Source organism: Esox lucius, chromosome 8, assembly GCF_011004845.1.
Source record: "Esox lucius isolate fEsoLuc1 chromosome 8, fEsoLuc1.pri, whole genome shotgun sequence".
NCBI classification, from domain to species: Eukaryota; Metazoa; Chordata; class Actinopteri; order Esociformes; family Esocidae; genus Esox; species Esox lucius.
This window is the reverse complement of record NC_047576.1, coordinates 16046898-16069579: the sequence shown is the minus strand read 5'-3', so window position 1 is coordinate 16069579 and position 22682 is coordinate 16046898. Positions and strand designations below refer to the sequence as shown.

The 22682-nt window shown below is 42.2% G+C and overlaps 2 protein-coding genes across 6 annotated transcripts; one reads left to right on the top strand and one right to left on the bottom strand.

Moving 5' to 3' along the window:
- Positions 1-5: 5 nt before the first annotated feature.
- Positions 6-15031, top strand: LOC105011681 (integumentary mucin A.1). 2 transcript variants are annotated; one of them, XM_010871897.4, is made up of 5 exons: positions 6-454; positions 6932-7099; positions 9040-9570; positions 12439-12605; positions 13165-15031. In XM_010871897.4, the coding sequence occupies exons 1-5, from the start codon at positions 388-390 to the stop codon at positions 13207-13209; spliced, it is 978 nt and encodes a 325-aa protein (XP_010870199.2). In that variant the 5' UTR covers positions 6-387; the 3' UTR covers positions 13210-15031. The 2 variants fall into 2 exon arrangements, with proteins under 2 accessions (XP_010870199.2, XP_010870200.2); XM_010871898.4 differs by having other exon boundaries at positions 10-454; positions 12442-12605.
- On the bottom strand, positions 5156-22631 carry LOC105011680. 4 transcript variants are annotated; one of them, XM_010871896.3, is made up of 12 exons: positions 22549-22631; positions 20890-20965; positions 20630-20672; positions 20363-20529; positions 18631-18712; positions 18356-18521; positions 18158-18231; positions 17922-17998; positions 17744-17844; positions 17434-17522; positions 16382-16522; positions 5156-5672 (listed from the first exon to the last, which is right to left on the bottom strand). In XM_010871896.3, exons 2-12 carry the CDS (start codon positions 20953-20955, stop codon positions 5665-5667), a joined length of 1014 nt encoding a protein of 337 aa, XP_010870198.2. In that variant the 5' UTR covers positions 20956-20965; positions 22549-22631; the 3' UTR covers positions 5156-5664. The 4 variants fall into 4 exon arrangements, with proteins under 4 accessions (XP_010870198.2, XP_010870196.2, XP_019904746.2 ...); XM_010871894.3 differs by lacking the exon at positions 5156-5672 and adding an exon at positions 15104-15998; XM_020049187.2 differs by lacking the exon at positions 5156-5672 and adding an exon at positions 15104-15998 and having other exon boundaries at positions 20363-20526.
- Between the last annotated feature and the right edge of the window lie 51 nt (positions 22632-22682).

The window sequence follows — 22682 nt, the reverse complement described above, 5'->3', positions numbered from 1 at the left end:
GTGATCGTTCATCAATGACAGCCCTCTTTCCGACCGAATACATATAGGAAAACCCGTCTACTTGACTCTGTATCTTTTTGCGTTGGTGTTAGTCAGTCTGCTGTCGCACTATAGCTATAACTATTGAGTCAGCTGGGAAGAAGACCCACCAAAAACGGGTTAAACACGTGGCACTGTATTTGCTAGGAGGAGAGAGACAGCGCACTTCGGAGAATCATCACGCTCCTCCTCCCTCCGCTGGTCGGCGGCGCATACAGTTATTTATAGTTGATAGGGCACATCGAACTAAGTAAAACAGACCCCTGTTGCTGCAAGGAACAGTGGAGAGAACAGAGACTGCGACAGTATTTCAATAGTTATTGATAGGCTATAGCATAGGAGAGAGCCATGGAAACTAAAATCTACGTCTCCGTATTCGCTCTAGTCTCCATGAGCCTGTGTTTGAATGTAAAAGGTAAGACATCCCATGATTCGCACTTCTGTGTTTTCTTTCGCAGTTTGAAATGATGTTAGAATAGGCGACATATCATAATGATTTAGAGTTTTGTTTGATCCTATTTTTCTGGGTTAAAGAGGAACTGAACATAAGACCGCGATATAAACATTTGTGCACTGTTTGGATAACACGGAAAGATGTGTGATTTATATTGATCGAAGTGTTGTTGTGTCTTTCAGATGATATTTTCGGCCTTTTGTTTTTCTTCCCACTACCCCATTAGCACCCTGGCTCCTGCTGCTTACCTGTTCAGTGGAAATACTCAAATGTTAAATCTACCGTTATATGTTATTTGTCATTCTCTTTTTCCATGTCTTCATCTGTCTCTAAATATCGGTGTTTTTTTTCTGGCATCTCTGCTAATCTAATTCTGTTCGGGTTGTGTTTAGTCTGTTTGTCTGCCTTGTCGCTCTCTGTCGGTGAACATTTCACAGACCTGATAGATTTAGTGTTTGCGATACGCAGATAGTATATGACTATGTTATGACATTGTGGTAAGCCTACAGGGCCACAGTAGCATATACCAAGGCTGACTTGTTGGTCTACTGAAATTACCATTATATTTATATTCATAGAAAGCCCACCATATAGTTTACAAACACATGCACACACACAAACATACAGATTACTGATCAATTTTAACAGTCTGAATAACTGACTTTTTGTTATCAGTCTAACGTTTCTCTCATGCACACACATTTATACACATGCAAACACGTTGACACTAACATATTTGTCTTTTCATTGTTTTGGGACCTGAGCCCTAACCCTGACCCAGAAATCCATAATGCGTACACTCTTGCTAACCTTATTTTGCAGTACACCCCCTGGAAAGTTGTATTTTTTTCCAATTTGGACCTATTTGGAAAGAATAAGTACAGCCATAGCTTCAATAGTTGGTGTTGCATTTTTTGTTTAAAATAACTTAATTTAGCTGTTTCTAGTCACTGTCTATACATTTTTTACACCTCCCACAGCATATAGATATTATTTAACTTTTATTCTGTCATTCCATAACTCCCTGTTTTTTCTTTTTGAGCCATTCTGTTGTAGCTTTGTTTGTGTGTTTTGGATCATTGTCCTGTTGCAATATCCCTGTTCGGTTCAGCTTCAGCTATTTGACAGATGGCCTCACATTCTCTTCAAAAATGATCTGGTATACTATGGAATTCATTGTTGTCTCAGTGACGGCATGTTGGCCAGGGCCTGAGACAACAAAGCAGTCCCAAACCATAAGGCCACCACCTCCATCATTTATAGTTGGTATGAGGTTATTCTGTTCAAAGGCAGTGTTTAATTTTCGCCTAATTTGGTGTCTCGTATTGCAGCCAAGCAACTTCATGTTTGACCCATCTGGTAAGAGTACATTGTTCCAGTAGTTATGGTCTTTTCCCAGGTGTTGTGTGGCAAATGTCAGTCATGTCTGACATTTCTTCCAGATAGCAGAGGTTTCTTCTTTCCTGACCTCGCTCTTAAGCCAAGTTTGTGCTGTCTCTTTCTGACAGTTGACTCATGCACTTCGACATAAATTGTGGCAAGAGAGGACTTTAAATCCATGTATGTTACCCTGGGGTTCTTGGAGACATTCCTCCCAGACCCATGGGCATCAATAATCTTTCTTCTGAGGGCCTCATGGCCTCTAATAGGTATTTTGATCTTGGCATGATGTTACCACACATCCAAATGGTTAAAACCAACCAGACCAAGTTTCTAACCTTCATGGAAGGCTGGACCCTCCCAAGTGCAATACTTGCATTACATTACATTTCAATTACAAGTCGTTTTTTGTGAGTTGTTATATTGGGTTACCTTTATCAATGAATGTGATTGGAATTTACCTCAAATATCCATGTGTCTCAGTATATAAAAATTTATTAACATACACACATACTCATATTCTGGACACAAGCATTAGGGTGAGGCCTTGGTTACCCTGGTGATATAATATATAAATGTGTGCACATCATGGATAAGGTAACAGTTGTGCTATCTTTAGTGTGCAGATGAAGGAAAGGAACACCCACAGGGTTGACCGTTTCTCTTCTAGCTCAGCAATTCAACAGATCAAGGGCAATCCATTGTTCTAGTGCTTGGATAGAACAAAAGTGAGTGATCACTGTCGATTCTAATCATAACTGCACAGCAGGACAAATCCCAGTGAAAAAAGATTGTGAATTCTGGCCCTAATCAGAGCTTGACCACAGCGCAAATCCAGTTACCATATTGTTCAATAGGTTTTGTGGACTGGGATACTACCTGGTTGGTTTAATGCCATGAAGGAGAAATCTAAGCTATGTACAGTTTGGATTTAGGGGTGATGATGAGAACCGACAGCACTTTTATTGTGCTTGACACAATGATGTAAGATTAAGCATGGTTTAAATAAAGCAAGAACAGAGCCCAGAACTACTCTGGAGTAAAGACAACGGTACCCCACAATGGCCATTCAGAAAATAGTGTTCTGGGCTGCAGAAATAGTCTCTAAAAGCTTTGACAAGATACATTGCCCTTCAGTTATTGGTACACAGGTAAATATAGACAAAACATGCTGTGAACATTTTTCATTAAGAAATAATTATTTCAGTCAAAAACATATGTTCCATAATCATTGGCACCCCTAGAGGACCATAATCAAGCCTGTACATAGTTGTCGGAAGTATGTTTCTGAGCCAAGTTTAGATGAATTGTGTCAAGAGATGACATTTTTTTATTGTGTGTGTGTTTTAGTGTGCGTGTCCTCAGCAGTAGTGTGACTGAGTGGGCTTTTGAACAATCGGTTACTTATAGTTCATTTATGTCACTGCCACACTCTTAGCAGTGTTTTGTTCAGCATCCATACTGTCTTTCTCTCCTTCCTTTCTTCTCTTTTTATTTACATTTGACTAATTTAGCATCTCTTCATCCAGAGTAACTTAGTAATACCCCTCTGCTAAAAAAAGGCCAGCCCAGAGTTACCTGCGTATTTCTCATCATCACAGCGACAGCATGTGCCTTAGTGTTTTGTGATGCTGCAGATCTGTTTGAGAAGTCATATGCTCCTTCTCCATTTCCTCTTCTGTCGACGGCTTGTTGTTTCTCTGTCACTCCCATCACCTCTCTGAGATCTCACCTCAGTCACATTCCATTTCCTCTTTCAGATCCCCTTCTCTCACGCCCCTCTTTCAGATCCCCTTCTCTCACACCCCTCTTTCACCTAAAACACTCCTCACTGTCCGTCACATTTCCCATCTCTCCCTTCCTCAGCCTTCCATCCTTCCTCTTACCATCTGGCATTATATCGCAGTTCATTTTCTCGTTGACTTCTCCATCTCTCTCTCTGAACTCGACTTGGCCGAGGGTGTTATCCTTCGGTGGTAAGAACACGGGACCCAAGTTTGACATTTAAATATGTTTTTATTGGAGCCCAATGCCGTCAGAGGCTCTTAAAGCTGCAATCCAAATGATGTAGGAAGTAGTGCAGTCCGGTGGTGGCATTTGCTGCTCTTAACGGAGTGAGGAAACCATGGGATTTGAATGGCAATGCCTTGGGCTGCAAATACTCTCAAAAAGGTTTAGCCACAGTCACTGAAGTTACCTCCAGTTGTTTTCTATGTATGGTGATCTTGTCAACTGAAATGTTTCTTCCAGGAGGACACCTCAAATGAAAAGCTCTGAAAAGGCCACGGTTGCACAATATTTTTCTTTTGATATTTTCTAGCTTATCTTTTTTATATTATAATGTGCAGATATACAGCAAAACAATATTTTTATATTATAATCTGCAGATATAGAACAAAACAATCGTTTTCAGATTCTTAGGAGTGTTTGGAAAAGCGGTGTCTTATTTTAGTGAGCAGCAAATTAGTATTATTGTTATTGTCGCAAGCTTAGACTAAATATGGGTCTAAAACCAGCTTTAACATTGCTTACACACTGACAGTCAATCCTATGCTGAAATGAATACAGTCCAGCTGCTTGCAGAGAAATGGCAGGCTGTTCTTTCAGACATAAGGGTCAAGTTATTTCCCCAGGTAAATACAGTATCACCCTGAGTGCGTGTGTTAGACCTGCAACATGGACATAGAGGAAAGTGTTTCTTGATGGTAAACAGTGATTCCTTTTATAACTCCCTAGCTCATTACACACACACACACACACACACACACACGCACGCACACACACGCACACACACGCACACACAGCATGACCTTAGGAGCACTAACAGAGCTAAGGCAAAGGAACAGGTCCAGTATTGTACGCCAACTCACTTTCTACATACTTGTGTGTGTGTTTCTCTGTGCATGCAGTTTTATGTATATAACTATGTAAAATATTTGCAACATGGGCTGTACTACTATCCCCCTGTTTTCTTTCTGTCTGTGTGTGTGTTGATAAGCTGTGTGAGTAATGGAGGGAGGAATGAGAGGGTCAATGACACTATGTCACTGACTAGTAACAACATTAAACTGGTACTCTGGACTCCATCAAATAGAGAAGGGGAGAGGAGAGGCTGGAGAGAGATGAGATTGATAAAGGGTAAGGAGAAGAGGAATAGATAGACACATTGAGTAGATAGACCCAGCAGATTAGATAGATAGATAGATACATAGATACATAGATGGGTGGGTGTGGATGAATGAGGTACCGACAGAGGAGAAGCAGTCAGACCAATGGCACATGTGACCTTTCTGGCAGCAATAAAACTCTTTTAACCATTTACACAGTATGAAACAGGCGTCACAAAGCTACACACATCTACGTTAGCACCAGACTACAGTTCCTGAGGAACTAATTGCATGGGCATGTTGTTAGAGTCAGGCAGGACAAGATCAGTCCAACAAGAACAGATTCTTGAATAAAAAAATATCTAACTTAAGAAGTGTCAGCTCACTTTGGATGACAGTTTCTTTAATTAAAGGAGGACTTGTGTTGTTTAACTTCAGATGTCCAGTCAATCTCCAGTCAATTTAAGGTGTTTGATGATGCATATTTTCTGTGATAATCCTCCATTTAAAGTCCGATGTAATCTGATTCACAGCAGGTCCTCTTTAGCAGACATAGACTAGTGTTGAATATTGCATGTTCCATCTGCATTCTCCCTCACCAGTTACGACAGTAGACCATCCATCGTCTTCGTTTTCTTTAAAAATAGAGCAGTCTCCTCAGCACGAGTTGGAGGAAATGATCTCTCAGTCTTCTGGGAAATGAGGACCAATTGACATTAGAAATAGGACTTTCTGACATTCAGAAATGCATAATTCACAGGGCTCATTTTAGAGATAATAAAAAGAAAATTCACATCTTGTTTTACATTGAACACAGAGATAAAACATTACACATGGAATGCTAGATAAATGAGATGTGTGCTTTATTTAATTACCTTTTTAAAAAATTTGAATACAAATATTCTCTGAAAACCAGTTAGAGATTTTTCTGAAAAAACTAATGTAAAGGAAACTTGTGTTTGCCAATTGGTGAATCTTTCTTTGTTACAGGAACTTTATTATGGTATATATGTACTTAAAATCAAACTATATATAACTAGTTGTTGTTGGACCTTGTTCGACATTCAAAAAGTTTCCAAAATTATCAGAATATCAGTAGCAAGTCCGGGTCTATCGGAAAAGTAGTTGTGCAGGTTATAATATAATAATTAGGTGGGTCCTTATTTATTTTCTATTTCAAACATTGGGTATTATACACATATGTGAATTGGAAATGTGATTTCTTTTTATGTATCCCTCAGCCAGGGGATCAGCCTACCACAAAGACCTTGGAGCAATTGCAGAATGAGGACAGAATGAAAGATTGTTCCCTTATCGGCTCAGGGATTTGATCTAGTGACCTTTGTTTATGGTGCAGTACGTAGGACAAAGCTGTGCAGTAAAATGTCTGCAGTTTGACATTTGCTGCACATGGGAGAGGTATCAGGGAAAATTGTACAACCCCATTTCCAAAAAAGTTGGGACGCTGCGTAAAATGTAAATAAAAACAGCAATGATGTGCAAATAATTTAACCCTGTATTCAACAGAAAATAGTACAAAAACAACATATTAAATGATGAAACTTGGACATTATTGTTTCTTGAGAAATATATGTCAACATTTTTTAAACGTGTTGCTGACATCAAATTCAAAATAGACATGTATTTTTCCAAAAGTCATAACATTTCTCAGTTTCAACATTTGATATGTCTTTGCATTATTTTCAATAAATATAAATACATGATTTGCACATCATTGCATTTTATTTTTATTAGCATTTTACACAGCGTCCCAACTTCTTTGCAAATGGTGTTGTAGTTTGGTTTTTGATTAGGGTCTACATAAAAAAATATATAACATTTTATTGTTTTCACATCTTTAATGGGTAGCGTTTGATCCTTTGATCAAGAACACTCTTTCTCATACTATAACAAAAAGGAAAACATCACCCTGATTGTCTTTTTCTTCTAGGCCTGGACATGAAGCAGACCCTCCCCAGCCAGGCCTCACCCAAGCCAATCAGAGGTGATGTCCCCAACAACAGCAGCAGCATCAGAGACATCATCGGAACAGAGGCGGTGATGGACCCAACCATTAGCCAAACTCCACCCTCTCACACAGAAACACCTGCTCCCTTAAGTAAATTTACTATTGATGAAAATACAGTGAATCAAATTCTATTGCACTCTTAGACCCAAGTGTTCATTTGAAAAAATGACTTGTTCTTATGACAATCTGTAAAGGCTTGTTGTTTTAGGTCACCGTACAAGAGCGCTGTTTTTGTGTGGTAGGCTTTTACCATATACTGTTTTTTCCCCTCTCTTGGTTTTTACATGAGCAGCAACTTTCACTTTTCGGTTTCACAGTGCTTCACGTCAGGTGCGGAAAGTGTTTTTTTAGAAGCCACCTCTCTTCAACAGTGCAACATGTGCAAGAACACATGCATGCACACACACGCAGACAGACAGACACACACACACACAGACACACACACACGCACTACAACAACACAAAACATAGCCCTCAAAGGGAAGTAACTCTTAGGTTTCCTATTGCACAGAGAGGCAGACACACTTGGAAAAAATGGAGGGGAGCACAAACAAGATTACCATGAGAGAATTCACAGCATGGAAAGTGTTGCCACAGGAAAGGAAAGAATATAGTATAGAAAGAAAGATGGGGGATGGGAGAAGAGAAGCGTGGTGATTAAATGCAGTAGAGAGGTGAGAACTTTTGGAGCACACACACACACACAAGCAAGCCTTGTAGTGGATTCCCAATTAAGACATTATGGGGCGTAGAAATTGTGTGATCTTGAAAATCCAATTTCACCCAACCCTTAACCCTGAAATCCCTAACCCTGAGCTTGAATTTAACGTAAACTCATACACATAATGGTAAGAAGTGAGGACTTCTGAGGAAGGCCGGTCCTGGCATTATTAGTAATAGTCTTAGTCATGTATTACAAAGATACACATAAACAAACAGACAGACTTACATACAGACCAGGACACACGCAGCTGAGATCAGAGGCATCATGCATCCAAAAACAAGAGGGAGCACAATCCAAGTGAATGTGGACAGAGTAGGTCCCGACCACAGGATGTATCAATCAGGGCCCATAATGACCGTGCCTAATTCCAAGTCAACCTTACAAATGAGATAAAACATTTTCTGTAGGAAATGTTATGCTTTTAGTTAGGTTCAACCACCACACTGGTATGTAGTATCCGACAGCTAAGGGATATGCAGAAACATATCATTTAATCTTTGGCATCTCTGATAATACCTCTTTCCTGTATCCTCCTGACTGGTTGATGTTTGTGTTGAAAACACTAAGTATGCTTATCTGCATCTTTGCTAAAATCTGGGTGTTTGAAAAATATGCATTACCATTTAGAAAGATAGACAGCCTAGCTCAAACAACATTAGTATTTTGTTGCATTCATTAATTTAGGACTCAATAGGCTACAGAACCAAGTCCTGCCTGTTGCATAAACCAGGAGCTAAAATAAAATCAATGAATCTTACAAAGTACACGTGTCACTAAACTACCCCAAAGATGGTAAAACTCTGTAACGATAGTCAACCTAGTTTCAATCCAGTTACTTAGCTAATTGACGTTCTATGAAACAGAATAAATGAAGGACCTGGAGGTCTCGTATCCTCTTCTGTCTCTGCTCTACGCTCCTTCTTTGCCTTTTCCATTCAGTGTGCCCCCTCAAAGTATTGCTGACAGATCCTCTTATAAACAATTATAATAAAACACAGGCCTAAATTGTGTTTGTTCATTTAATGTTTTTAAAACAAGAAGACTAAGGGGGTGCACAATGCTCTCTCACACTCTCCATCTCCAATAGGGTTTTCCAGGTGTTTATTGCCTCTAGCTGGGATTTTAGAAGTAACACATTTGATTGGTGTGTGTCTATTTTTGGTTAATGAGTTTGTTTTAACGACATGGTAACTTTTGTTTTTGTTGTGTTATCATAGAGACATCTACACTGTACTGAACTATATTTGTATCTTCCTGTAGTCCATTTCAATGAAAACCTCCCAACATCACCCTGTCTGTCTTCTAGCCAGCAGTGTTCGGGTCTCCACACAATATGTCCCTGAGAAGAACTCCACCCAAGGGAACGACACTGAAAAGACCCCCGAAAACGTTTCCGTCCACCACATGAACCCTTCTAACACCACCGCTGGCCCTACCACACCACACACGCCTGTCTCTCCGAGCACTCTGCCCAGCCATGTCTCCAGTCCCTCCACCCATCAACCGAAACTCAATACCACCAAAACCAACACCACCTCCCCAGACAAATCATCCCCCCTTAGGCCTGAGACCATCCCGACCACCTCCTCAACCACCCAGCCCCACTCAAATGAAAGCAGTAACCTAGAGAACTCTACCCTTACCCAGCCTACACAGACCCCCAGTCCCAAATCTACCACCACGACCAGCATCACTCCCTCAGCTGTACCTCAGTCTGTCCCCCAGCCACGGACTTCCAGCAGTACCCAGTCTCCCCTGGCCACCACCCTAACCAGCAGCCCTCCACCCCAGGCTAAAACACACACGAACACCCCCTCTCAGCTCAACGTGGTGGATGGTGAGTAGATGCTTTCTTTGTGTGTGCCCATGTGTGTGTTTTGTTGTTACGGGGAGTGTTTTGTCACGTGTTATCAAACAGCAGAAAGCCCAGCCCTGGTCTAATAAAACCCCACATGGTCTAGTAGTCAGTCCCATGACTGTCTCTGTCTCTTACCGGACAGAGAGCAGATTGTGGGGTAGGGGTGCTGATTGTACCTATAGCTGTTCAGGAGAGCAATTTAGTGTGTGTGTGTGTGTGTGTCTCTGTTTGTGTAGGAGCAGGGACAGACTTGTGCAGGGGAACAAAGAACAGCATAGCTTTTGTTGGGATGCCAGTTCAGTACTGGGCATGTCAATATAGTCCTCTGCCCAGAAAGCCTCAGGCTTGATCGCTTTCACTAACCTACAGTCAACTATGTCTGAGCATTTTTTGCTTGTTCCTTTTGTAATGCATTTTTTAAAAAGGTTGTTTTCAATAATTGTCATATGCAAAGTTGTATTCAGTGTTAATATGTATAGGGTATACAAATCTGAACCTCAAAGCCAGTTCCATTCCATTTTGTTCATTTCAACCTTCTAATCAGGGACCTATTTAGTCCTGGGACTAGGGCTGTCCCAATAATTACAGAATTGCCGGATCGAGATTATTTGAGCAAGATCGTAGTTATTTTTATGACGTCGAACATTTAAATTCCCAAATCATGTTTTCAATCTGCATAAGGGGCTTTTAAGCCGATGTTAGAAACATCTCAACAAATAGCATGCGGATTATGTCCTTTTCACTCGGTTAGGATGTCAAGACCAAGGTTGCAGCAGAGAAGTTGTTTGCGCAGATTATTTCTTCTTAATTTCAGTATAGTTAAATCCAGTTTAGAATTGTTTTGCAATGCAATTTTAATTTTGCAACATTTGTTAATGGAAAAACACGTTTCAGTCGCCTATTTGTCTTATCAACTCGATAAAAGAAAAAGAAAAAACAAGCTTGTGTAAAATATTTGTACTAATATTGTAAGTAGAATTTTCCATCCATGCTTTCTAATTAGATAATGTGCATAAAAATGCATATATAGAAATACACTCACCTAAAGGATTATTAGGAACACCTGTTCAATTTCTCATTAATGCAATTATCTAATCAACCAATCACATGGCAGTTGCTTCAATGCATTTAAGGGTGTGGTCCTGGTCAAGACAATCTCCTGAACTCCAAACTGAATGTCAGAATGGGAAAGAAAGCAATTTTGAGCGTGGCATGGTTGTCGGTGCCAGACGGGCCGATCTGAGTATTTCACAATCTGCTCAGTTACTGGGATTTTCATGCACAACCATTTCTAGGGTTTACAAAGAATGGTGTGAAAAGGGAAAAACATCCAGTATGCGGCAGTCCTGTGGGCGAAAATGCCTTGTTGATGCTAGAGGTCAGAGGAGAATGGGCCGACTGATTCAAGCTGATAGAAGAGCAACTTTGACTGAAATAACCACTCGTTACAACCAAGGTATGCAGCAAGCATTTGTGAAGCCACAACACGCACAACCTTGAGGCGGATGGGCTACAACAGCAGAAGACCCCACTGGGTACCACTTATCTCCACTACAAATAGGAAAAAGAGGCTACAATTTGCACGAGCTCACCAAAATTGGACAGTTGAAGACTGGAAGAATGTTGCCTGGTCTGATGAGTCTCGATTTCTGTTGAGACATTCAGATGGTAGAGTCAGAATTTGGCGTAAACAGAATGAGAACATGGATCCATCATGCCTTGTTACCACTGTGCAGGCTGCTGGTGGTGGTGTAATGGTGTGGGGGATGTTTTCTTGGCACACTTTAGGCCCCTTAGTGCCAATTGGGCATCGTTTAAATGCCACGGCCTACCTGAGCATTGTTTCTGACCATGTCCATCCCTTTATGACCACCATGGACTCATCCTCTGATGGCTACTTCCAGCAGGATAATGCACCATGTCACAAAGCTTGAATCATTTCAAATTGGTTTCTTGAACATGACAATGAGTTCACTGTACTGAAATGGCCCCCACAGTCACCAGATCTCAACCCAATAGAGCATCTTTGGGATGTGGTGGAACGGGAGCTTCGTGCCCTGGATGTGCATCCCACAAATCTCCATCAACTGCAAGATGCTATCCTATCAATATGGGCCAACATTTCTAAAGAATGCTGTCAGCACCTTGTTGAATCAATGCCACGTAGAATTAAGGCAGTTCTGAAGGCGAAAGGGGGTCAAACACAGTATTAGTATGGTGTTCCTAATAATCCTTTAGGTGAGTGTATGTTGTCCCATTGTATATTTACGGTTGCGTTTGAAAATAAAATGAATTGTCATTGTACGTGTTTAACTGAATTAATCAACGTGAGCGTTGAAAAATGTTCAGTTGAAGGCCTACACAATAGTTTTAGAATTAGCTATTGCAAATAACTAGCATAATAATGTGCAGCAGAGAGGTGAAATGCTACGATGTGATTCCGTTACGATGCTTTGCGGTTGCATTTTGTGAACCGTTAACACTGATTTAGTAGTAGTTCAAAGCCGAACACAACTGCACCGCTTTTGGCGCATTTTGGATTTAAGCCAAATTAAGCAATTATTTGATGGAGCCGAATAGTTGGATTACGGTCAAAAGCGCGAAAATCACAAAGAACCATCTCCGGTTACACCATGTGTATTCTGAGAACATTATTACGCTTACACTATAATTATTGTGTAAGCCTTATAATTATCTCAATTATGTGTGACAATTAGTCGTCAACTAAAACTGGACACCAGGTTGGCGCAAATAATGATGTAGTAAAACAGAAAGCGGGCTCCGGGCCTTGTAGGGTAAGAGTTGAATCTCCCTGATGTGTAGTGTAATATGTTCCATTCATCCAAGCAGGGCAGCCGGTGTTCCACAGTGGCACTCCCGCCTTAGACCCACTCCTGGCTGGACTGGTGTCAGCCTTCATTGTCACTGCAGCGCTCATTACCCTCCTGCTTTTCATCAAAATGCGAAGACAGAACCAGCGGCCTGAGTTTCGCAGGCTCCAAGACCTGCCTATGGTAAGAGAGAGGCACACCAGTGGTTACCTCAAAAGACAGCGTAATGCTTAAAGAGACTGAACCTGATTTGAAGCACAGAAATATGTTTTTTTTTAAATGTATTTTACATTTATTAATTGTAAGTATTGCAGAATATGCAGCAATATCCCTTCGGGTCAGGGATATTAAATTACGGTCCTTGAGGGCTGAAACATTACTGTCTTTATGCTCTACTAATAATATGGGAATGATTCAGACCGGAGATGCCAGGTGAAGGCAATCTACTAGCAAGTAGAACCAAAAACCAGAAGTGTTTCGGCCCTCTGGGACTGGATTTGAATAGCCCTGCCTTAGGTTTTTGCTGGACCTAACATGTGCAGAATGTTTGGCTATACTACCACGTTTGTACTAAACTCCTGGCAGACATTATACAAAAACCTTTCTAACTAATTTCTTAACAGTAACAAGACGATAAAGACTGATAGGTTGTGCATTTACTTCACCCATAGCTTGTCATTCGGACCACTCACTGCCAACTGGTGTTCCTGCTGACATCCTGTTGTCTTTCTCCCCTGCTTAGGATGACATGATGGAGGATACTCCCCTGTCTATGTACAGCTACTGATGGAGACAGAGGGGAGACAGACTGGCCTAATGGAACAGCCCCCCCTCCCCAGACCCTCTGTCTCTGACCAGGTGGAACAGCCCAACCAGCATTCGAACTGGGGTGGCATCTCTATAGTCTAACCTGGCCTACAGTCCTAGTCTCGTCTCCTTCATCTGAACTAACATGAGACTTGGACTAGGGAATGCCCTAAATAGGCGTCTCTACATTACTTTCATTGAGCACATTGTTTTTCTTGGCAGTTTAGATTGGGGAGATATGACAGTGAGCCATGTTTGACTGTTGAGAAGAACCCCCCAGGGTTCCCTCACTACATTGCTGTCTCTGTGAGCACCAGTGGGGTTTTGAGTGTGAACAGCTCTCCTCCTGGTCTGTGTGGAGGTCCATAGGTTGCTTTGGCTGCATTCCCACTTCACTGTACATTCTAGTGATCACTCTGTCAGATGTTTTGGTTGAGTCGTGGGCAGTGAGGGATCCTCTCCTTTCATCAACAGTTTGAGCCTGGTAGGCTCCGGTTCCTGGCTACAGTGGGATACAGTACAGTTGCACTTTACATTAAAGAGAGGCTGTTTGTGTGTGTGTGTGTGCAGGAATGGGAGTTCAAGGTGAGTGTGGTTTTGAGTATTTAAGTTGTGTTTTATGGAAACTAGTTCCTCTCTAAAAGTTTGTGCTTATCATTGTTCTCTTCTTCTGTTTCTTCCTTGGCAAGCTTGTCTGGTGGCTTGATTCAGCCTCGCAGCAAGCGAGCAACCTGGATTCAAACTTGATTGGGGGGGTCTTTTATAGTTATCTCAACTACCGTTTATAGACTCTTCATCCCCTTCCAGAGCTATAGACAGTTTACTCTGCATTTTACTCCATCTTCTATTTCAGCTAAGTACATTCCATGTCTTCTGAACTCTGAGGCTGGTTTGTCTGCCAATCTAGTTCTCTCCGCCAGACAGACAGGCTCTGATCTTTGCTGTAACATGTTTGAGTTTAACCCTGGGGCAGATTTCAGCAGCAGAGATGTGAGTGGACATGACCATTTCCAGCTGAAATCGCCCAGTCTTTTAATACAACTGACTCATTGTTCCAATCGTGTTACAGCACAACTTGTTGCCAGTCAGTGCTTGTGCCATTAGAAGTCCATCAACTGTCACACAGGAAGGGAACTTGGAGATATCAGCCACGGTCACATACATGGTAAATGTATAGCACAAGACCATAGAGAAACTGTTGAATGAGCTTGATGCTGTATTGATGCAAGGTGAATTCAGGCTGTGAGCCGTATGTGGGTGTTTCAAATGACCTTTGCCTCCCCCGTTCCTAGCCCACATCTTCCGGGCAAGGCTTGTCAATAAGCCATGTTTGAATTAGTATTTATGGTTATTGTTCTAACCCAGGGATAGAAACAGACCATTGTCCAGCAGAGTGAGCTGCTTCCTGCTATGCACCTGACACCACCGCGGGGAGGGGGGTACTTGAAGTCAATGGACATTGTATCACTGACTCAACACTGCATGTTCAGGTTTAGAAAAAGCAATAGTTTCTCTTTCTATTCGAAAGATTGCCATCTTAGTGTTACTGCTTGGGATGTCCCCCTCTGGTTGCCGGATTTGTTTGTTGCTGAAACTTCAGATGTTTGTTGCCATGCCATTTGTGGTTCTACTTGACTCCATATGGAGGGGGATGGTAATTTATCTCCACCTCGGTTTAAGTAGTTTCTTAAATGAAGTGCCACAAAATAAACAGGTTGTATTAAAGGTTACAATGTTTCACTGTTTGATGTGCAGTCTGGATTGATGTTGATGTTTTTTTTATTAAAGAAATTAAAACCAGCCATCATTGGTTCTGTCGCATTACAGATCTCTGTTGTTTGGCCTCGTACTAGGCCAACACAAACCAACACTTATTACAGCTTTTTATAAAGACTTTTATTGCAAAAGCCTAAACACAGCACATTTGTTTCACAAGCTGTACAGTGACCTAAACAAGTAGAGATCTGGTACTCGGCTGTGTGATAGAACTGTGACAGAAAGACCTGATTCATCCAGAATAAAATGGGGTTATCACTATGGCCAGCCCTCTTTCCCAGCTTCCCCCTCTCCCCAGCCCATTTGCATGGACCATGGCTAAACGGTCTCTAACCCGTGGTGGCATTGAATGGGCTGGCTCCTGTTAGATAGCAGGACATGTCTTGCGGCCCGAGAGGGGAGGGATAAGAGGTCTTAGAGCTGAATCTTAATGACGTGACAGGAAAGAGAAGTTATCAGTACCAAAGAAAAAAGATTCCATCTGACCGACTTGCATAATAAGCCTTTAGGTTTGTCAAAGTAAACATTACCATATTCAGTTATTATGGTTGTGCTCATGGTCTCTACACTTAAAAGCATCTGTGATTGTCATCGCTGTGAAACAAGTCAAAACGTCCTACGGATGGAACTGCTTAAGGAGAAAACAAAACAGACAATTATATAGTGTATAGAATATAGTGTTTTCCTCAAGTGGAGTTCAGATTTACCGTCTACTCGAGAGTTTGATAAAGTTTTTGGACATAAACATCAGTCTCCACTACTCAGTAACCACTGTCCTTTCAAAAAGAAAATGCTTGTCATCGAATGGACCGGTCAGCGTGCCAGAGCCTGTGAAAGGTCAAAGGTCATTTAGGCTCAGACCAGAGGGGCTGTCTGATCCCAACCCAAGGTTATCTTCGTCAAGACCATCGTCGTCGTCGTCATCGTCCAGACCACTTCCTGATTCTTTGAGATCATTTACTTTGGAGCTGGTGTTCTGGCGTACCCGGGATACTGGGAGACGAGGAACAGAGAGAACAGTCCACGTGTGTGTGGGCGTGTATACCAGTCCCAGGGGCTAGAGCAGTAGGCTACAGTTTCCGTAAGAGAGATTAGGATCAAACTTTGAAATGTTTCCCAGAGACATGCAGCCAGGATAAGTAAATGATACACACACACACACACACATATACACATGCATTTCGCAAACTGCTGACCAGCGATCCTTGTGGAAAGGAAATTAGGGATTCTCTGTCCTAAGGAAAGCACAGCTATAGTCAGATACCATACTCGCAGTGGGAGTCACTGGTGTGTGCGTGTCTTGTATGACAAGTCCAGTACAAATAAATCCATTTTTCATCACATTTCCGAAAATGTGTGGTATTGTGTGAGCGTACCTCTGTCTTTGTCGTCCAGCCAGGATAGGTCATCAGAGCTGATCTCAGCCAGACTAGGGGTGGGGCTAAAGTCATCAGAGTCTGATTCTGGCTTCTCCCTTTGACCCTTGAACTCTCTATGGAGGGAGATGGCAGCTAACTCTGGAAATGGATGACAGAACTAATAATGAAATATGTTAGCGGTGTGGCTGTTTAGCCATATTCCTATCAAAGTGACCACCAGTTTGAGTTTGCCACTATTTCAGTACAAGGACATTTTGTGCAAGCGATGACGTTTTGACCAGACCTTACAAAATAAGTTTATTTTTATGCTTGGGTTTTGGGAATATCCTGAATATTCTCCCACCTAGTGGACACTCGCTGAATTACAGTAATAACTGTCTTGCTTTACTTTCACTTTTGGTAAGCAGTTTACAAAAGTTTTGAAAAAATATTTTGGGATATATAAAAAAGAAAAAAGATTTAGATGGCACAATGATTCACAATACTATTCAGTACTTGTTTTTTCACTGTGCAGAATGCTGCACCTAACATTTGCAAGACAGAAATGTAAAGACTTTTTCTTAATGAAAGAGACCGGCATATTAGCAACTCCACATGGAAAATGAGTGAGTTTAGTGTGGGTGGACTGTACTGGGAGTGTCTTTAACAAGTATGAGGAGACTACAAGTCAATGCAAATTGACAGACGGACCAACGAGAAAGTTTAAATGGGGAATATCTCAGGCATTTGAGATTATTTTGTAGAAAACAATATTCAAAACATTAGCTCAAAGCATACCCTCCAGATGTCTTCTGGTCATTAATGCCAGTAGTAGAATTAAAATCAAACAAATGGCCCCTTTTACAGAAATAGAGTGAACTGTGTCGAATTTTAGCAACCAGGAAATGACGGAGTGATTTCGCTTGCGGCTGTCTGCCCATGCTTGTTGGAGAAGTGGGTGGGGATTCATTTTAGGGTTAGGGGAAAACTTTTTTATCTGCCGAAACTTGATAGGATTGGAAGGACTATCTTATGATAGCAATTTGAGCTTGTTTGTGTGTTCATCCTACCTGCCATGCATGGTGTGACTGTAGGTGTGTGTTGTCTCTGCCTCAGAATCAGACTCCTGACCTCATCCTTCAGCTCTGAAACAGTTGCCCTACGGGACACAGAAAAAGCATCACACACACACACACACACACACACACACACACACACACACACACACACACACACACACACACACACACACACACACACACACACACACACACACACACACACACACACACACACACACACACACACACACACACACACACACACACACACACACACACACACACACACACACACACACACACACACACACACACCTACCTAATATGTCGTATCTCCTGCACTGTGTGTGAGTATTGAGAAACGGTCTTAGCTAGTTCAAAGCTGTGGTTTCTGTAGCTTTCTGTTAGTTCTTCTAGGGTCTGGGGAATCAAAAAGTCTAAGAAGTCAGGAGTCAAAACAAGCCTGGAAGCAGTTCTATGGTTCATTAATACTGTACCTTACAGCTGCGCTCATACTGTCTCCTTGTCTCTCTGGCCTCTGACTGCTGCAGAAACATGTTCTCCTCCTGCCTCCCTGTCACAAACACACACAATGAAAGAAAAGGAGCAAGCGAGACGGTGCTTGCCCGTCAATAGAGACCAGTTCTGAGTATAAGACATGCACAGTCCTGCATAATCTATATGACAATAGTATGCATGTACTGTATGCAGGTTGTGTGTGTGTGTCACTCACTGAACTGGGTTTTGAGCGTGTCCACCTCTCTCCTCAGATGATCCAACTCCTCCCTTCTCAGCTTTGAGCTGAAACTGAAAAAGACAAAGCTCTTCTAAAAAATTTAAAACAACAGTTGACTTGGCAGTGACCATAACGTATATGAGATGAAGGGCACCCAAAGCCCACAAGCGAGGTAAGTACACCCCGCCCCCTCACCCCTCCTCTAGGTTGCCTAGCGATGTGGCCTTGGTGACGTGGCCCCTCAGAGAGGTGAGCTCACGGCCCACCTCCCTCCTCCACTGCTCCAACCTTCTCTCCGCTCCGGGGCTTGCCGCCCCCAACCTCTGCTCCGCCTCCCGCTCACGCAGCCGGCGAACCTCATCTTTGAGGAATGGAAGAATAACTGTGATGTTCGGTCAAACCAACGGATGCTGTCATGTCTCCAAGAGCAATGGATGTTAATATTGTGCGTTACCGACGGGTGTAGGTACCTTGTAGGGCCTCTACGTGACGCTGCTGAGTGTGTCGCTCTCTGTCCATTTCACAGAGACTCCGGGTCAGGGACTCTATGGCCTGACAACCATTAGAAAATGTAGAGGAAAAATTCAAATGGAGGTCTATTTATGTAACAAAAAGGATTATTATACAGTATCTCACAAAAGTGAGTACACCCCTAAATATATTTGATTATATCTGTTCATGTGACAACATTGAAGAAATGACACTTTGCTACAATGTAAAGTAGTGAGTGTACAGCTTGCATAACAGTGTAAATTTGCTGTCCCCTCAAAATTACTCAACACACAGCCATTAATGTCTAAACCGCTGGCAACAAATGTACACCCCTAAGTGAAAATGTCCAAATTGGGCCCAAAGTGTCAATATTTTGTGTGGCCACCATCATTTTCCAGCAATGCCTTAACCATTTTGGGCATGTAGTACACCAGAGCTTCACAGGTTGCCACTGGAGTCCTCGTCCACTCCTCCATGATGACATCATGGAGCTGGTGGATGTTAGAGACCTTGCGCTCCTCCACCTTCCGTTTGAGGATGCCCCATAGATGCTCAATAGGGTTTAGGTCTGGAGACATGCTTGGCCAGTCCATCAACTTTACCCTCAGCTTCTTCAGCAAGGTCGTCTTGGAGGTGTGTTTGGGGTCGTTATGATGTTGGAATACTGCCCTGCGGCCCAGTCTCAGAAGGGAGGGGATCATGCTCTGCTTCAGTATGTCACAGTACATGTTGGCATTCATGGTTCCCTCAATAAACTGTAGCTCCCCAGTGCCGGCAGCACTCATGCAGCCCCAGACCATGTCACTCCCACCACCATGCTTGACTGTAGTCAAGACAACTCCTCACCTGGTTGCTGTCACACACGCTTGGTTCCAGTAATCCATGTCCTTAGTCTGCTTGTCTTCAGCAAACTGTTTGCGGTCTTTCTTGTGCATCATCTTTAGGACAGGCTTCCTTCTGGGACGACAGCCATGCAGACCAATTTAATGCAGTGTGCTGCGTATGGTCTGAGCACTGACAGGCTGACCTCCCATCCCTTCAACCTCTGCAGCAATGCTGGCAGCACTCATACGTCTATTTCCCAAAGACAACCTCTTGATATGGCGCTGAGCACATGCACTCAACTTCTTTGGTCGACTATGGCGAGGCCTGTTCTGAGTGGAACCTGTCCTGTTAAACTGCTGTATGGTCTTGGCCACCATGCTGCAGCTTAGTTTCAGGGTCTTGGAAATCTTCTTATTGCCTAGCCCATCTTTATGTAGAGCAACAATTCTTTTTTTCAGATCCTCAGACTTCTTTGCCATGAGGTGCCATGTAGAACTTCCAGTGACCAGTACAAAGGAGTGTGAGAGCGATGACACCCAATTTAACACACCTTCTCCCCATTCACACCTGAGACCTTATAACACTAACTAGTCACATGACACCGGGGAGGGAAAATGGCTAATTGGGCCCAATTTGGACATTTTCACTTAGGGGTATATTCACTTTTGTTGCCAGCGGTTTAGACATTAATGGCTGTGTGTAGTTATTTTGAGGGACAGCAAATGTACTCTGTTATACAAGCTGTACACTAACTACTTTCCATTGTAGCAAAGTGTCATTTCTTCAGTGTTGTCACATGAAAAGATATACTCAAATATTTACAGAAATGTGAGGGGTGTACTCACTTTTGTGAGATACTGTACATGAACACTCACGCACACAGACCTGACTCTGAATCTGCAGTTGTGATTGGACAGCTGCCAGGTCTGCCCACTGCACAGCAGAGGAGGATGGAGGTGGGAGGAGAGAGCTGAAGGGATGGGTCAGAGCAGGGAGGCAAGGTGGTTCCAAACCTGACACACCAGCCACCTCCCTCATCAGGTAGAGATCTACTGATAGAGTAAACCAGAGAGGAGAAAATGAGAGGGAAATCACAAAAACACAAGTTGATTCCAGTCTGACATCTTATAGACCACCAAGATCTCCTCTCACCTTCTCTACCTTTAGGGTACTTTCCTGGCGTGGTCAGTCTTTCCTGGGAAAACACAAACACTGTCACAAATCACACACACACAGTAGGAAAGTGCATACCAAGCAGGGAATGTATGAACTTCAAGGCTTCAATCATATACCATAAAATGATCTGGGCTGAATGCAAAGAATGAGAATGGTCTTTGGATGTAGCCTTTGGTAATGCACTGCCACATACTGTAAGTGTAACAATTTTACAGAGCCATCTAGTGGCTACTCACCTTCATCTTGGCAACACTGCCATCAGCTGCTGACAGGATGGAGCTCAGCTGGTTTTCCCAGTTCATCTCAGGACTGCTATACACAAACCATAGAACAGGGATACCATGAGGTCTGAACCTGTATGGCACTGACTTAAGTTAGTACAAAAATCCTCTAGCTTCAGGATCTCTGATTCATGTTCTGTTCAAACTATTCCTCTATTGTACTATGCAGTGTGCATTCCTGAATTTGTTTCTCAGACTCTTCAACACATGCCCCATACACATAGATGGAGCTGAAGTGGAGTGTCTCTGAATTCAGGTTTCTCAGTGTGTTCATCAAGGATGACCTCATGTGGTCCAGGCAAGCGAACTCGGCAGTGAAAACTGCCCAAAAACCTGAGGAGACTCAAGATTTTTGGCATGTCTGCATAAACTCTCACCAACTTCTACAGATGCACCATTGAAAAGCATCCTCTCAGGCTGCATTACTGCCTGGTACAGCAGCTGCTCCGCTGCAGATAGCAAGTCCCTCCAGAAAACTCTCCTCCGTGCAAGGCATCTACCATACATAATGCCTGAGGAAAGCACAGAGTATCATGGCATATTTGCCCTTTCTACAATACTACTACCAAAATTGCTGCTAATCTACAGTACTCTTTTTAAACTGCTATGTAGTGTTATACATATGATCACATTATCCTCTTGATATATTTTAAGATATATTTTCTTCTTCTTAATTCTCACTATGTAGTTGTAGTGTGCAATGCCACCATACATAAGCTTACTGCACTCATAGGTAACTAATATTTAAATAACTAGGTATTGCTGCTAGGTCACACTGTTATGTATATTATTGCCATACTGGCCATATCTAAATGTTCAATAGTACTACCCAGACTGCTGCTAGTTTACAGTACTCTTGTTTTAAATTGCTGCTAGTGTACAGTGTTTATGTATAATGTTGCTTTATTTTATTATTATTTTGTGTCTAGATACATTTTTGCTTATATACTCTTTCTCTTAACTCTAACTACATAGGTTGTCGGGTCCCACGTCATAAGAATTTCATGGTACAGGATCACGCTATCTTGCATTGCAAAACGAAAAAGTTAGCTTCATTAGTGATGCTGTAACTTTAGATACTTAATGCACGTTGGTGGCTGGCTGATGAATACACTACCACAGATCAGTGACACTTCATGACAGATGGAAGTTACACAGCCACTAGCTCCTGTTACACGTACAGTACAGTTGTGTTTGGGATTGTTAGCACCACTGACCCAGAATGTGGCATAAACACGGATACGATCAGGACTAGCAAGCAAGTTAGCTAGCTAGCTAATATTCACACCCAAGTGATGTTTGAAAATGTAACGCATTACTGTTTTTACCCTGGCGCCCATTATCAGTCAAAAGTCTAAATCAAAATATATAGTTGTCAGGCAGTCAACTGTAATGTCTAATGTCAACAAAGCCTGGGATAAAACAACGAACTATAAACAATCACTGGCTAACGCGTTGAAATAATTGCAGGTACAGAAAAGTAAATGGTCGAATCGTTGGATGAAACAATAACCTTCTTGGTTAACATTACATACATTCACCTCGTCGTATGTAAATGAATATGAAACTTAGCTAGTCGTAACAATTGGAAAATGAATACGATAAGCTACTTACAGGGTGTTCTGCCCCAATTTTAAATCCTGGAGCCCATAACAACGACGTGATTGCGTCAGAGACGTAACCGTAAGGACTTGTGCATGTTGTAGTTGATTACAACAATTCCCCACAAGTACTTCCGATAATCACGT

Excerpts from the sequence above, each read along its gene's own strand:
- LOC105011681 (XM_010871897.4), top strand. The coding sequence starts at position 388 with ATGGAAACTAAAATCTACGTCTCCGTATTCGCTCTAGTCTCCATGAGC. Across the intron at positions 7,100-9,039 it reads AGAAACACCTGCTCCCTTAA|CCAGCAGTGTTCGGGTCTCC; the intron begins GTAAATTTACTA and ends TCTGTCTTCTAG. Across the intron at positions 12,606-13,164 it reads GGCTCCAAGACCTGCCTATG|GATGACATGATGGAGGATAC; the intron begins GTAAGAGAGAGG and ends TCCCCTGCTTAG.
- LOC105011680 (XM_010871894.3), bottom strand. The coding sequence starts at position 20,955 with ATGAACTGGGAAAACCAGCTGAGCTCCATCCTGTCAGCAGCTGATGGC. Across the intron at positions 17,999-18,157 it reads CACGCTCAAAACCCAGTTCA|GGAGGCAGGAGGAGAACATG; the intron begins GTGAGTGACACA and ends TGTTTGTGACAG. Across the intron at positions 17,845-17,921 it reads AGTATGAGCGCAGCTGTAAG|ACCCTAGAAGAACTAACAGA; the intron begins GTACAGTATTAA and ends TTGATTCCCCAG.